Below are 15,927 nucleotides of genomic sequence, written 5' to 3' on the forward strand. Positions count from 1 at the left end.
CCAGCCAGTAGGGGTAGCTGGGGTATTCTGGGAGTGGAAGTCCACACGCTGTTCTAGAGTTTTAGCTGAAGGTTGCGATGAAACTTTCCCTGGCCAAAATCTGATGCTAGTACACAAATGATCCCGGCCCTCCATCCCTCAGTTCTTTGAAGTCCTTCCGGTTCTTTCTATCTTCCTCTCCAACTGGGCCCGTTTTTCCTGGAAACCCTTCGTGGGTCTCTCCGGGACAGCCCTCCGTGGCTGAAAGGAGGCAAGGCTGATTGAGTCGGGTGAGGAGAGGAGACTGGATCCAGGAAAAAAGAGGTTCCAGGTTGAAAGCGAGATCCGCCCAGGTTTCAAAACCCCAATAATTTTTCAGGATTGCAAAACTGCAATTCCTTCCTCTGTTTTTCTTTCATTTCCTCCCCCTCTTTGGCAGTTAAGCACGATGAGCACCGATGGCGTCACCTACTTTGGGTAACAAAACGTCTGCAAGGAAGCAGCCAAGCTCAGAGGGCACCAGGGACCCCTCACTGTACCCGCGCCCCGCAAGCTACAAATATTCTCCTTTGGAGAGCAAGATCCCACGAGAAGGGAGGGAGGGAGGGAGGGAGGCACCTACCGTGCTCCGGAGCAGCACCACATCGGCCTCTTCCAAGCTGCAGGGCTGGCAGTTGGCCCAGACGTCCCACTCGGGCTTCCAGTGGAAGAGAAGCAGGAGGCCTCCGCAGGACAGGACGTAGCCAGCCAGGCACAGGGCCCTCCGGAAGCCCCCGGTCTTGTAGCCAAAGACCTCCTGGGAAGAAAGACTTTGCCGTGAAGGGAGCCCTTCCCCCTCAGTCCGCGCCAAGGCTCAACCCTCCCGAAAACCCGTCCTGTGGCGATTCTCAAAGCAGCCACCAAGCAGCAGGAGAGACGGTGGGACCTGGGGGTGGAGGGAAAAGGGGAATCGGCCTAGAATCCCTACGTAGCCACGAGTGACACACGGCAGATCCCAGATCCAAGGTTGGCATCCGCAAGTCAGAGGGAAACGGGGCTGCTGCCCAAGACCCCAGAGCTCCTGCTGCTGCCTGGGGGAAGGAGCTCTGGCTCTGGGGTGGTATTTGGGAGGTATTTGTCAAGCATCACAGCAGGAGGAGCAGGAGCCGGGCTGAGGGGTCCTTGGTGCCCCTGAGCTGGGCGGCTGTCTTGCAGGTGTTTCATGACCGAACTAGGAGACATCATCAGTGCTGGAAGGGAGGAGGAGGAAGGGTGACCCTATCGATCAAGGAAGGATTTATGATGCTTCCTCTCGGAAGGAGGTGGCAATCTCTGCTGGATGGGAAAAATGGGGATCCTTCAGTAGAAACCTGTTTGTTGACTTTCGAGCGGCAGCACCTCTTTGGCTGACTCCCCTGGCCAGAGGTGAGCAGGAAATCCATTCTCTGGAAACCCCCGCAGGCTGCATCCACAAGAGGCGGGGAGCAAGGGGACGTTGGGGTGGGCAAAGTGAGTTTGGGCTCAGGCTGCTTGTGGGGACAGGTTCTTCGGAGACCCCTCAGGGCCGGCCCTCCTAGCCCCCTGGCCAGCTCCGCTTTGGGCACAAGGACGTCTGGCAGCCGGGGGCCTGAAGCACAGAGGGGCCATGAAGGGGAGCCGACAACGAAGGGAATTCACATATGTATCCATGTATTCATAACTATACCTATTACTTATACCTATACCTATTGTTTTACTTATACCTATTATCTCATAATTGCTTGACAAATAAATAAATAAATAAATAAATATTCCACCCAGTTTAGGGAAGGGAAACTTCAGGCAAAGCGGTGGGCGAGGGGCTTCTACAGGCAGCCCTCGACCTCCGACCACAACTGAGCCCCAAACGTATGTTGTTAAGTGAGACAGTTAGGTGAATTTTGCCCCAATTTATGACCTTTCTTGCTGCAGCCGTTAAGTGAATCACTGCAGCTGTTAAATTAGTAACAGGGCCGTTAAGTGAATCCGGCTTTTCCATGGACTCTGCTTGTCAGAAGGTCCCAAAAGGGGATGATGTGACCTTGGGACATGGCGGCCGTCATAAACGCGAGTCAGCTGATAAGCATCCGAATGTAAATCGCGTGACTCTGGGGCTGCTGCAACGGTCATAATGTGGAAAACGGTCACAAGTCACTTTCTTCAGTGCCGTCGTGACTTCAAACAGTCACTAAGCGAGTGCTGTGAGTGGGGCTTCCCCTTCCTGCCCTCTTGCTGTCCCCATTTCCCCCGAGGGGTCACTCCAGAAAAGCTGCAGGTCACCTGCATCCTCCATCCCTCCCTCCCTCCCCCAGGCTGCCCTGGGTGCTACGGGTCCAGGCCCAGGAGGATGGGAACGGAGGTCCAGCCTAGGTCTGTGCAAGGAATCTGGCAGCCAATGTCAGCCGGCGGCACAGCGAATTCCCTCCCAGCCAGGCAGGAAGTGACCGGTTCTCCCGGGTGGGGCCTCCTCTCTGGGGCTCTCCCTGGTTTTTCATCTCTGTGGTTTAATTGCTTTAATCGCTGCTGTAATTGCTGGTCCTGCATTTCTTTTAATTGCCGGCTTTTTCTTCTGCCTGGGATGGGGGCGGGGGGAAACGGACTCTGGCCTATTTTCTGGCAGGCGTCTCTGAACCCAAAGACCGGGAGGGCCTCCGGGGCGCAGGGCTGGCCTCGGTCTCCAGCCACCAGGGGACTGGGCCGAGGGTGGCAGGAGCGGCCCATCCCCAGTCCGGGAGGCTCCAAGTCTGGGCCTCTGGGGAGGGTAAGCCCAAGTGAAGGCATCCACGGGGGCGCGGGGGCAGCTGGATCCTGGAGAGGCTCATCGTAGACCCTGGGCCCGCAAGAGATGTCCCAGGGGGTCTTGGGACGGTCCACACCCCCGTCTCAGTCTCCCAGAAAGAAGCACCTCCGCAGCAGAGGCTCAGCTGGGAAAGAGGCTCCTCTGGGGGAGGAATGGGGGGGGGGGTTCTGCAGCTGGGCCGCCCAATGGCCGCCCAGGAGCCCCTTGCGCAACCCTTCAATGGGCTCCTCCTGGGTGCCTTGGCCACAGATGGCCTCCAGATCCAGAGCCTCCTGGGCTGCTGCTGCCTGCCTGCCTTTCTCTGCTGCTGCTTGGCTGCTTCTGCAGCAGGACAACCTCCCAGGAGGAAAGCGGAGGTAGGACAGGGCTGAGACGCAGTGACTGTCCAAGGGGGAAGGGCCACAAGCGGGCAGGGCAGGCTGGGCACCTGGTCTAAACTTCAGCACTCGGAACAGGGGAGCCTGCAGGGAGCAGTCTGAGACCAGGGTGGCTGCAGTGACAGACACCTGTTAGTCACACGGCTGCAGCCCTTGTGACCACACCCTGTGGACACCCTCCCTCATACCTGCACCTGTGCTGGATATCTGACCCCATGAAACAAGCTGCCCACAGTCCCTTGCGCCGGCAAGATGGGTGGTATATAAAATTAGTTTAATTAGTTTCAATTAACCTTAATAAACTTAATTGTATACTAATTAAATTAAATCTTATATTTATATTAGATTAGATTAATTTAATATAAAATTAAATGCAACATGGTGGGTTTCTCTTGAGTCCTTGGCATTGCTAAGTGCTGAAAATGAAAGTGAACTGTATCACTTGGAAAGCGTGCCTGTCCTCCGGGGCAGGCAGGGAGACCGGGCACCTTCGCCACCGCCACCCCTCCCGAAAAAGGGCCTGCGGTGCCCCCCCCGTCGCCCCCCCCCGAACGGTGCCCCTGCGCCGCTCCCGAAGGGCCGCGAGGCGGGCTGCCCCCGGGCGGAGAGAAGGCGAGGCGAGCTCTGGCGCCGGGCTTCGGCTGGGACGCTCCCCGCTCGGCCCGAACAGAGCAGACGGCGGCCGGGGAAGGTCGGCTGGGCGCGAGGTTTCCCCAGGACGCCGACCGACCCTTCCATGCAACTGTTCCCGCGGAGTGACTGGCCGGCAGAAGCGGCCGCCGGAAGCCCCCCAGCCCAGCCCGGCGTTAGGGCAGGGCGGGCCCCGCCGTTGAAGCCCCCAGGTAGGACAGAGGCTGCTGGCCGCCCCGGAGGCAAGCGGGCTGCGGGGCTGGCAGGAGATGCCGGCCGGGGCAGCAGAGCAGAGGGGAGGGCGGCCGTCCAGGAAGCCGCCGGGCAGCCTCTCCGCTCCAGCCGGGACGGCGAAGGGCAGCGGCTGGGACAGCGCCTCCCTGCCATCCCGGCCGCCCCCCGCCCACCCCCGCAAGCCGGACCTGGCGGGCAGAAGCGGCGCAGCAGCCGCAGCCGCTGCCGGCCCTCGCGGGTTCAGCCCGGATCGGGCTACAGCTCGGGGTGGGGAGGGGGCGCCGCCGTTGCGCCCGCAGGGCACTCTTCGCCCCGGGCCGCTTCTTGAGCGCCGGTGGTGATGAAGGCCCTTTCCTGCCCTAGAGGAGGCCGCGAAGACCCCCGACGGGCCCTCCCGGGTGGGGGGGGGCTTCCCAGCGCAGCCCCCGCCCGGCAAGCGCTGCCGCGGGCTCGGCACTGCCCGGGCCACGGAGGGCCTGGCGGTGCAGAGGGAGCCGCTGCTGCTGCTGCCGCCGTTCAGCCCCTTTCCTGGGGGCGCCTTCCCCTCCCCACCACCCGTCCTCTCTGCCCGCATGGCCAGGGCTTCTGCGGCTGCCCAGAGGGCGCTTGGGGGCAGCCCTGCAGGAACAGCCCTGGGGGGCTGCCTCCCAGGCAACAGGGGGCAACGGGGGGGCAGACTCACCATTTCAGCCTCCTCTCCCTCGTTGAGCAGGGCCCGGTGGCCCCCACCATGCTTCTCCTCCATGGTCCCCGTGGGTCTCTGGAGGCTTCCCGAGAGCCCTTCCTGGGCCGGCAGGGATGGAGCAGCTTATATACCAGCCTGACCTGCAGGGCCACACCTTCCCCCTGCGAGGCTCCTGCTGCCAAGGGACAGCTCCTCCCCGGAGCTCCAGGTGGAAACACCTTTCCGAGCCCTCCTTTCCCCAGCGCCAAAGAGCCTGGGCTCCTCCTGATGGGGCCACTCCAGAGAGCAGCGGTTCCACAGGTTCCAGGCCTGGCAAGTTGGGGGGGGCTCCCTGCAGAGATTAGGAGACGTATGGCGGGGGGGCACTGGTTGTGGGAGAGGCACCACTTGGGTCAGAGGAGGCCTGGAGGTGCTTCCTCGCCTCCTTCCTTTTTGCGCCCCAGCGAGGGCCTCCCCCAAGTCCTTCACTCTTCCGCTTTGCACCCTGGAAGGGCAGAGGAAGGTCTGTGGGAGCTGACCCTTAGAGGAAGAGCTGTGGAGAGCTCTGTTCACGGCAGAACAAAAGTTTCTGTTGTCTGAACTGAACAGGCTGAACTATTTTCTGGCTCTTTGGAACTCACTGGGGCCTTTTTCAGAGAAACTCCACCTCAAGCGGAGCCGGGCCCCTGGGACACCACGGGAAGGTCCCCAGAACGCTGGAGTTGTTGCAACTAGGAGCTCCTTTCCCCAAGAACTAGGCAGGCGGCCCGCATGAGCCCCTCTCCCTCCAGATGCTCGGCCGATGGCTGTGGGGGTTGTGAGCAGGTGGAGGGAAGAGAGGACCCGGCCATCCCCAAGAGTGGCTCTCGGCCTGACACCCAAGTGAGTCAAGGCCACTGCTGACAGCTGCGCTGCCCAAACTCAGTGCGGTTTCTCCTCGGTCTTCTTCAAGGAGCCACTCCTTTCAACATTCAAACATCCATTTTAACAACCACTCCTCCTGGTTAGGTAGAGGAAGCCACCCAGGGATGAGGCCTCCTGCAGCTGTGACTAACCCTGGAGGCTCTCCTTAAAGGGGTGGGGGGGCACGCTTTTCTGGGGGCTCAGCTTCTTCCTCTGCAGAGCAGGAAACTAGGAAGTGGGGCAGAGGCTGTGGGATCCCAATCCCAGGGAACAATCAACCCCTGGAACAGAAGTTTTGGGAGCTTCATCCCTGGAGGCTTTCAAGAAGAGACTGGACTGCCCTCTGTCAGGAATGCTTGGGTGGGGGTTGGACTAGATGACCTACAGAGTCCCTTCCAAGTCTGATTATCTGCTATCTCTTATCTGTTAAATGCAGAATTTACCAATATAGCAGGGGAGGGGGTGTTTACTATTTGTGGGCGCCATAAACGCGAAGAATCAACCAGTGGAACAGAAGTTGCCTTCAGAAGTTGTGGATGCTCTGTCGCTGGAGTTTTTCAAGAAGAGATTGTCAGAAATGGTGTAAGGTCTCCCGCTTGGGCAGGGGGTTGCACTAGATGACCTCCAAGGTCCCTTCCAGCTCTGTTATTCTAAGGCGAGTCAAGATGCTCGGACCTCAGGCGGTGCACATCACAGAAAAAAGAGAAACCACAAACACGACCCACAGAATCGAAGTCAAAGAAGCGCCAGTGTCCCATCCACCATGGATGCAAAGATCTGCCGGACCAAATGATCTTCAGATCCCTTCGAGATAAGACGGGGGTTGGGAGAAAGCCCCTTTGGCATCTTCTGCCCCCAAGAGGCCTTTCATTCCGGGAGGGAGGGAGGGAGGGAGGGGATGATCACAGCCCCTGAAGCAACTGGATTTCCAGGAGGAGAAGAAAGAAGCCAAATGGACATTGCCTCCAGGAGTTGTGGGTGGGGGATTTTAAGGATGTGGGAAAGCCATTTGTCTGAAGTGGTACAGGATCTCCTGCTTCAGCACGGGGTTGGACTAGAAGACCTCCAAGGCCCCTTCTGTTCATTTTGAGTGCAAATACAAAGCCAGGGGCAAAACAGAAGGGGCACAAGCCTTCGGACCAACTGTTTACAGGTGGATCCCCTTTTCAGGTGGAGGTCCAGATGCCATGGGGGGGGCGCACAGGTGTTTCAGAGGCTGGCAGAGAAAGCGCCCCCAATGCCCTCCTGCCTCCGCAGTCGGTGGGGCTTTGCCCTCAAAAGAGGGAGACGGTGGGGGCCTTGGGGGCAAACAGGCCTGAGCGGCCCCCTTGCCAACTTTTCCCCCTCGTGTCTTGAGTGGCTGAATTGGGCTCTTGGGTGCCACTGAACGGATAAAAGCGGCAGACCGGCTGGGAGGGAGGAGCTGGGCTGGGCAGGAGATTCTGGGAGTTGGAGTCCGCCCATCTCAGAGTTGCAGAGCTTGAGAAAGGCCGATCTGCCCGGGCAGGAGCGTCGCGGGGACACCGAGGAAGATCCATTGAGGAGCCCGTCTCCGTCCGAGCAGCGCCGGAGTCTCCACGGCAGCGACCGAGGGCGACGAGAGCGAACAAGGGACCCGAGACCGAGTGGGAGCGGCTTATAGAACGGCCCCTCTTGAACTTTCGTGAGTCTACGACGCAGGGCGTCCGCCCAATCGCGTCCCCGCCCGGAACCTGGCGCGCAGGCGCAGCGCTTCGGCGGACGCTCGGCGGCGGGCCGGAAGCGGAAGCGGTTGAAGGGCGAGGGGGCGGCGGCGGCGGCGAAGGACCGGCGGGGCCGGGCGGCGCAGGATGTGGAGGGCCCGCTCGGCGGCGGCGGCGGCGGCGGCCTGGTTAGTGCGGGGCGCCTCCACAGACCCGGGGCCGCGATGCCCGGCGGCCGACGGGGTTGAGGGGCCCGGGGCGGGGCGGTGGTTGGCGGGACCGGGATCCGCGTTGCTCCCGGGCGCAGCTCTTCCTCCGGCGGCCAGACTCGCCTGGCTCCGCTCGGCCCGGAGCTGGGAGTCAGCCGAGGCGCCTCCCGAGGCTGCCCGTCCCGGATCCTCTTCCCGCGTGGAAGATCCGAGGCCGGGGCCGCGTGTCCCGCTCCCCGCCTCTCGCCCAGGCCCGGCGGAGGAGCGGTGGCGCCTCTTTCGGTCGCCCCTTCCAGCTGGGGATTGCCAGGATACCGGGCGGGGGAAGGGGAGGAAAGCACTGCGGTCCGCCGGTCTGTCCCCGTTGTAGGAAGGGAGCGGTGATGCCCGCGGGAACCGAGGCCCCCAAAGGCCGCCTCCCTCAGAACTGGAGAAGCTCCTTGGATGGGAAGGGAAACGTTTTCCAGGGAAACCAAAAAAAAAAAAAAATCCCCAGGAAGCCTTTTGGCCTTTTGGAAGAAGTTCCTTTGGGACCCCCGGGGCCTCGGAGGAGGACGGAGACACACCCCCCCCATGGACCCCAGGGGAAGAGGAGGCGCATCTCCCTCCAAGAAGGGAGCCGGGTCTGCTCTTCCCCTCCATCCTCCGAGGCCCCGGGGGTCCCAAGGGCGCTTCTCCCCAAAGGAATCTGGGCTTTCTTGGTGTGTTTTTCCCTTGGGAGCATTTCGCTTCTCATCCTGAACTGAAGAAGCGCCTTGGATGAGAAGCAAAAGGTTTTCGGGGGAGAAACGAAAGTCCAGTTGCCTCTTGGAAAAAGCGCCTTTGGGGCAACCGGGACCTAGAGGAGGGAGCGCCTCCCAGAGACCCGAGGAGAATCTCCCTCCAAGGGATATGGATCCCCTGGGAAACCCAGAGAAGGCCTGATGTTGTGGCTCTAAGGCCCCAGGAGGCCCGGAGTTGAGACTAGCACACCTCCGGATGTTGGAGCCTCTTGGCTCTTTGTAATAACAAAGCCCATTTAAGATGCCACTCTCCTTTTGGGATTCGTTATTTAGAAGCTTAATATGCGATCTTACGCAAGGCAATTCTATTCAATAAAAACAAATTAAAACTGACCAAACCCAGAAGAGCGGGTGCCTATATTAAATTGAATTAATATTACTACTACTAGTACGGTAATAACAACCCCCTATAGCCCCAACCACAGCACTGCAACAGGCACTAAACTTTTCTTACTCTTGCATTTGCTGGCCTCCCTTCTAGCCGAGCCCAAGATCTTCACGGCAATTTTGAAAGCTAAACAGAGAGGGGATCCAAATGTGGAATGCATAATTCCATCCCCAAAGGTGCTTTTTAAAAGGCAACTGAAAGCACCTTTGGGACAGTCACGACCTGGATGACTTAGAATCTCCATAGACCCAGAGGGATCCATGCTGTGGAAAGCTAGGGCCTAAAGACTGAATCACTGGGAAATAATGTGTTCTTTTATTCACACAATGATTTTAGGAGCGGTACTATTGGCATGCAAGCAAATATTCTCCAGGGGGCCCACAGTCCCTATGGTTGTGTTGGTTGTGATCGTTTTGTGAGACCTCTAACCACAAACCTCTGCCCCCCAAAAGCAAGCAGAGAATGGTTGCAGCACAGATTTGATGTTTTTTTTTTATGTCAGTGACTGTTCCAGGCTGCCTGCAGCTACTTTTCAAGCCTGCCTCAAAGTGCACCACAGAAACCTCCGCTGAAGGTTGCCCACAGCCTCCTGGGAAATAGCGGTTGATGGTGGGGGTGGTTGGGGTTAACTGCAGAAACTCCACGTGAAATGTTCACAATGACTTTGAACTGCTGGTACTCACGACTGAGAATCCTGCGCGAATAATCCAGAATGCGTGTTTCCTTCCCTCTAGCGCTGCCTGTCAGAACCTGGCCAATGGGACCCCCAGAGCGAGAGGGAAGCTGCCGCTGCCGAGACTGCATTTTATCTCACGAAAGACTCATCATTCCGGGCCCCCCATGTCCAGGTTACCAAGGCTTCGGTCACGGACCTCGGCCCAGCAGTACTCCACCCTCGGTCGCCTTCCCTTGCGCAGCTCCAGGCTTCTGCTTGTCAAGTTCGCCCTCCAGCCCTCCAGGAACTTCTGGCTCGCCCGGGTGGCCTCCAGGCTGCTGCGGCTGCGCTACCTCGTGCTGGGTTCTGCAGTGGGGGGTGGCTACACGGCCCAAAAGGTACTGGCTCCCTGACCTCGAGAGCGGCTGGGGGTTGAAACACAGGTAGTCCGGGGAGGGGGAGGGGGCAGAACATGGTTCTCTTAGTCCAGCAGGACGTTTTAGAGTTGCTCGTCGGCTGGGGCTGGAGCGTCCACTTCAGTGGATTGTCCTTTGCAAACAGAAGGACTCTAAGCATTAAACCTATCGCTTCAAGAACAGCGTTTCTCCCCTAACGAGCAACGCAGTTGAACACAGGCAGTCCCCGACTTACAACAGTTTGTTTAGTGACCAAGGTTACAGCGCCACTGAAAAAAGTGACTGATGGCCGTTTTTCACAGCTGTGGCCTTTGCGGCATCCTCATGGTCACGTGATCAAAATTCAGGCACTTGGCACCTGGTTCATATGACGGTCACAGCCTCCTGGGGGTCACCTGATCCAACCTTCTGACCAGGAAGGTCAGAAAAGGGGAAGCCGGATTCACTTAACGACCAGGTTACTAATTTATCCTCTGCAGTGATTCACTTAACAACTGTGGCAAGAAAGGCTGTAAAATGGGACAAAGCTCACTTAACAAATGTCTCACTGAACAATGGAAATTTTGGGCTCAATTGTGGTTGTAAATTGAGGATTACATGTATAAATAAATCATTTCCTCTCATAAGAAAAAAATCCTCACCGGTTTAAGTCAAATTGTGAGCCTCAGTCTCTGTTTGGCAGTTCTTTCTTCTGATATGCCTATAGCGAAAGTCCCGCCTTGTTACTGGGGTCAGTGGCGATTTTTCTCTCTCCGGATACCTTTAATTCACAAGTTTGCAGTGTGAAATAAATTCCTCCTAGATCTTGCTGAAGTTGGTTTGGGTTTTCCTTCCTCCCTGTAAGATCCGTGGGAAGCAAACGCTTGTCTTCCTTGATGGGCACGTGGCATTTTTAAAGAATCGCTCGTTTTTCATAAAATGAAAAGCAATACTAGGTTATCTCTCGGGTCCATTCCAGTCCCACAGTTCCTTGTCCTGACTTCCATATGAATCTGTGCAAATATTATATTCCCCCACCCCTCAGTCTTCTGTTCTTAGGGCTAAACACATCTGGGTCCTTTAATCTCTCTCTCAGAACTTAACTGGCAAGCATTGCTTGTAAAGTGATTTTTTTTATCACCGTTGTATTTGCGAATGGTCACTAACCCGGGTAGTTTGCTAAACAAGGAAGGGCTGTGTGAATACCCTCTAAGATGCCCCTATGTGTTTGATTGTCTAAGTGGCGGGTTTTTCTGCTGTCTCTGTTAAATTTCATCCTGTTAAAGACACGTTAAGCCTGGCGTATCCTAAGCTCCTTAGGGATGCCCTTACAGCTATAATAAGCATTTACCCAGCTCTCAATGGCTGCTGTAATTAGGTTTAATGCAGTTCTGAAGCCTGCCAGGGGGAGTCAGGTGGCCAAAGAGCAGCCCGGAAGTTTGGACCCACCCCAAGTCCTCCTCCTAAACCTGAAGCCAGAGCAAAAGCCCCCAGCCGGCCTCCGGGAGGCTTGCCGGCCACCCATTGGGAAGGCATCCCAGTTGGGAAAGGGGCCTCTTTCTGCGGAGGTTGCGTCACGCAGGGCAGGTAGTCCACGCTTAGCAGCCACTTAGCAACCATTTGAAATTAACGAGAGACCTGCCCAAAATGACGCATGGCCCTGTGGTCACGTGACTACGACTGACCCTTGGGTTTTGTTGGTTTCTGGCAAAAAAGAGGATTAATTGATTTGCTTAATGACCACTGCAGAAAAGTCATAAAACCATCTCCAGTCACGTGAGTGACGTAGGACCATCATCAATTATGATGGAAATTCTGCATTCCTTTACGGTTGTAAGTCAGGGACTATCTGGATATGAGCTTGACCCTCATCCTGATGTATCAGCCCTTTGTCCAAAACTGAGTTTTGCTTGGCTGTGAGCCACCTGAGTTCGCCTCTTGGCAAGACGGGCGGTGCATAACATTTAAAAAATAAAAGCCAACTTTTGCATTTCACCAGCAGCCATTTTCCGGTAGACTGATTGGGCTTCGTAGACTGATTTGTATGGGGGGAGCGGGGGATATGTCGTCTTGGGGGGGCAGTTTGATAGTCAGAAGGGCCCCCCTCAGAGGCCATCCTGCCGGCCCCTTCAGTCTGCCTCTGCCTGTCCCTGTGCTGCTGCTGCTGTGCCGTCTTTCCAGTCTCGAAGAGACCTTCAGGTGTTAACTTAAATCCGTGGGTTTATTCATACGTCAGAACTAGCTGATCAGGGCCGGGTTTTCTGGAATACGGGTAAGTCCTCGATTCACAACCCCAAATGAGCCCAAGATGTCCGTTGTGAAGGGAGACTGAAGTGAGCTTTGTCCCATTTGTGCAACCTTTCTTGCCACCGTTGTTAAGCAAATTGCTGCAGTTGGTCAGTGACTAACCCGGTCTTTAAGTGAATCCGGCGTCCCCGTTGACTTTGCTTGCCAGAAGGTCACAAAAGGGGATGACATGGACACGGCAGCGGTCATAAGTATGGACCAATTGCCAAGCGCCTGGATTTGGACCATGTGACCATGGGGAGGCTGCAAAGATCGTAACGGTGAAACATGGTCATAAGGCATTTTTTCCCAATGACGTCGTAACTTTGAACTTGGTCAAGACGTTCTGTTTCTGTTATGAATGCCAAAACGTGATGCCCCTTTTCTGGCTTACTCTAGACCTACAACCAATGGAAGGACTCCTTGCCGGACCTGAGTGAATACAAGTGGATCGTTCCTGACTTCCTTTGGGAAATCGACGAGTACATCGACTTCGGTTGGTGCTTCATTCTCCCATCGCCCCCGGCCAAGTTCTGGCCCAGCCCGATTCCAGGCACTTCTTGTTCACCAAATCCAGCTTTTGGGGTCTTTATGGGGGGTTGTGATGGTAACCTGGGGCTCATAGTTATTGCAAACCTTGTTTTCTCCAGGATTTAGTTCTTCTTTTCAGAAGAGTTTGCTTGTTGACCTTATAGAGCCCTGGTGACTCTGGGCAGCGTGCACAATTAGAAGGAAAAACCGAACCATCGACATGAATTCCCCCATTGCCCTGCTTGCTTTTGGCCCTGTGGCAGTGGAAGCTTGGTAGACCAACGCCCACCCTTTGTATCCCCTCCTGCCTTGTTAGTAACGCACACAAGACATGTAAGCCCCTTTCTTTATACAGGGAAAGTCTACTTTCTGCTGGCTTTACTCATCTACTTTTCCTGGCTGGAACCCTCCTTCAGAGCCATCAAGGTTTTTGCCTGGTGTGGCTGCACAACCGTTGCGTTCTCTCTCTTTCTGTGGGGGTTTTCTTTATTACTAAGTAAAGTAATATTCAACAGGCTGAGTAACTCAGGGATCATGGTCAGCAAACACATAACAGATAAGTAAGCCTAAACTAAAGCTAAAATTACAGTTACTTTTAAAAAAAAATTAAAACAGGAGCATTAGGGCTTAAAGAAGTAATTTGGTGGATTACTTTTGCTTTTATAGTACTGCTTGTCGAATCTATATGTCTCAACATTTTACTTTAGGTTCCTTATTAGCATTTTGTTCTGGTGAAGGCAGTAAAACACAAATAACTCAGGGAGGAGGAAACACGCTGAGAGTCTGACTAGATTTTGACTTCATTTTGCTGTAATCTTTTATAAATTTGATTTTTTTAAATTGTAGGCTGCCTTGCGTACAGGTAGTTCTCGGCTTTCGACCACAATTGGGCCCAGAATTTCGGTTGTTCAGCAAGAGGGTCGTTGAGGGAGTTTTGTTCCATTTTACGACCTTCCTTGCCACCGTTGTTCAATGGATCCCTGCAATTGCTAAGTCAGCAGTGCGGTTGTTAAGTGAGTCTGCCTCCCGCACTGACTTTGCTTGCCAGAAGGGGGATCACGTGACCCCCCCAAGGATGCAGCAACCGTCAAAAACATGAAGCCGCTGCCTGGCGTTTGATCACCCGATCACAAGGAGGCCCCGAACGTGGCCACAAGTCACATTTTTCGGTGCCGTTGTAACTTTGAACAGGTCACTAAACAAATCATTGTAAGTCGAGGACTACTTGTATTTATACTCTTTATCTGTTTATGTATTAAATTGCCCCGCTTCCCATCTCGCTGATGGGCCGACTCTCACGGGTCACGTGTGACACAAACGCGATGAGTAAAACATCCCATTTCTGGGTTGGTAGTCAGGTTTTGTCAAGACCCCCCACCCCAAATTCTCACCATCAAAGAGGCGGCCGCTCTTAGCCCCTCTCCTAGGAGCAGAGCCCCGTGGCTGGCAGCGGGATCGAATCCTTCCAGGGCCTCAGCTGCCGCGTTTGCAAGAACTCGGGACCTGCCTGGTTTCAGGGGGTCTTTGGTGGAAGGGCTGGGCGCTTGTCTGCAGCTGGAGGCCAGGCAGTCAGGTCCGCCCCCCCCCCCGCCCTTCCCCAGCAGTGACCTTGTGGCAGAGGGCGAGAGTTGCCCTGCCCTTCCCCCTCCCATGGGCTGAAGTCTTCCCCGCGTGGGCAGGGGCCGTCCGGAGAACCCTGGAGCCGTTTCTTCTGGGTCTCCTGGGAGCTCAGGCCTGCCGGTGCTGGTAGACCCCGAGGGTGGAGACCGCAAGCGAGGGGGCTTCTTCGCCCCCCGAAGACCCCGTTGGAGGGGAAGGGGAGAGTCAGCCAGCCAGTTTATAGCGGCTTGAAAGGCTCTGCGGATGCAACCAAGGCAAAACTTGGCTTTTTTAAAAGAAAGCCCGGAGCCTCTGGAGACGACTCCTTTTCCCGTCTGTTCCCAGAGAGACTGAAGAAGGCCCTGCCGGATTCCGAAGAGCTGGCCAAGCTCATGCCCGACTTCCACAAGATCAGCGAGACCTTCAGCTCCTTCTCCGGTTTCTTCACACCAGGTAAGGGGTTTGTTGTTTTCTCCCCAAGGGGGGCGAGGTGCGAGGAGGCGCTGGAAAGGAAACCGTTGCGCCTTTCTTAGCCCTTCGAACCTGAAACTCCTGGGCAGAGCGGGAGGCCTGGGCCTGGCAGGCCGCGTGGAAGGCAGCGGGGCCTCCCTTCCCCCTGCAGACAGCCTGACTTCTGAGATCTCCCCCGGGTCTCTTTAGGCCTAGGCAGCCCAGGAAGGGGGTCCCGCCTGGAAGAGGCCACCTGTCCGGAGGAGGTGAGGATGGGAATAGCAGGAGCACGGAGACTTCTAGGCCACTTCACGGCGCTTTTTCAGCCCTCCTCCGTTCGGGTCCCCATGTTACCCACCTGGGAAGGACGGAAGACTGAGTCAGTCTCAGGCCGGTCAGGATCGAACTCCCGGCTGCGGGCAGAGTTTGCCCGCAATGCCGCCCTTAAGAATTGTGCCACTTTGGGCTCTTCCGGGTCACGGGCCCAGGGGATTCCTTCTCCCGGGAGACCCTGGGAGGCTTGGTTTTTGCTGGGTCCCTGCCACAGTTAATCCCTGGCCTGACTCTGCCCCGGCCTCTTCCTCCTCTTCCAAGCGCGCTGTCTGTGGAGGCCGAGTTGAGCGTTGGCCCAACAACGCCCGTCAGCGGGTGCGATTCTGGGAAGGGGAGGGAGGGCGCTCAGGAGGGAAGGCAGCCGCTGGGTTGAGGGAAGGAAAGGCGGCTGCCTCTGCCGGAAACCTTGGGTGCCCTGGCTTTGCAGGCTGGGGGGGGGGGGGTATTTAGGGTTGGGGGGCCTGGGACCGAGTGGTGAGAAAGCTCAGATTTTCGGAGTTTTCAAGTTCTGAACCGATGTTGAGAAATCCAGGGCCAGTAGATGAGACCCTCCTATGCACTTCTGATTTTGGAAATTGGACCGGCCCCCTCCCCTTCGTGGCAGTTCATTTATTAACCCCTTCCCCCCCCCCCTTGTCGATACCTCCTCTTGGTGTGCCATCCCCGAGGAAGTTGTGGTTGTGTCTGTATGGCCCTTGTGGTGGATCCTCCCACGTGGTACTACTGCCTTTCCTTTGCCATTTGTAAGTGTTTATAATTTTCTTCCCCTCCTTCTGCTGGTTTCTCACAGGTTACAATTTGGTTAATGAAGTCATAGGAGCTTCTGATCTACTCTGGTTAGGTGTGTAAAATGCACTTTTCTTTACTCCCATTTAAATATTCCTCCCTTTTTCAAAAACTGTAACGACAAACTGCTTGCAGGAATCGGAGACCGTTGCTCGGTTCACATGGACTGGTTTGGGTTTGCTGCTGTTTTTAAGTCTTAAGACTCAGGGATGCTTAAGAGGGCCAGTCTTGGTTAGCTCCAGTCAGG

General features: G+C 56.2%; 2 protein-coding genes across 2 annotated transcripts in view; one reads left to right on the forward strand and one right to left on the reverse strand.

The window, feature by feature from the left end:
* LOC113450938 (putative cation-transporting ATPase 13A4) overlaps nucleotides 1–4,830 on the reverse strand; it is a 32,982-nt gene extending 28,152 nt beyond the window's left edge. The window contains exons 1-2 of the mRNA XM_087933776.1: nucleotides 4,700–4,830; nucleotides 602–775 (exon numbers count right to left, since the gene is read on the reverse strand). Coding sequence (XP_087789902.1) covers nucleotides 602–775; nucleotides 4,700–4,762 — 237 coding nt within the window. The 5' untranslated portion in view covers nucleotides 4,763–4,830. The remainder of the gene's footprint in view (nucleotides 1–601; nucleotides 776–4,699) is intronic.
* Nucleotides 4,831–7,335: 2,505 nt separating this feature from the next.
* The window catches only part of OPA1 (OPA1 mitochondrial dynamin like GTPase), a 47,225-nt gene continuing 38,633 nt past the window's right edge, over nucleotides 7,336–15,927 (forward strand). Inside the window, 5 exon segments of the mRNA XM_087933774.1 lie at nucleotides 7,336–7,454; nucleotides 9,380–9,698; nucleotides 12,381–12,477; nucleotides 14,457–14,564; nucleotides 15,685–15,735. Of these exon segments, the coding sequence (XP_087789900.1) occupies nucleotides 7,414–7,454; nucleotides 9,380–9,698; nucleotides 12,381–12,477; nucleotides 14,457–14,564; nucleotides 15,685–15,735 (616 nt within the window). The 5' untranslated portion in view covers nucleotides 7,336–7,413.

Source organism: Pseudonaja textilis, chromosome 4 (genome assembly GCF_049901715.1).
Source record: "Pseudonaja textilis isolate UNSWEBS1 chromosome 4, rPseTex1.2, whole genome shotgun sequence".
NCBI classification, from domain to species: domain Eukaryota; kingdom Metazoa; phylum Chordata; class Lepidosauria; order Squamata; family Elapidae; genus Pseudonaja; species Pseudonaja textilis.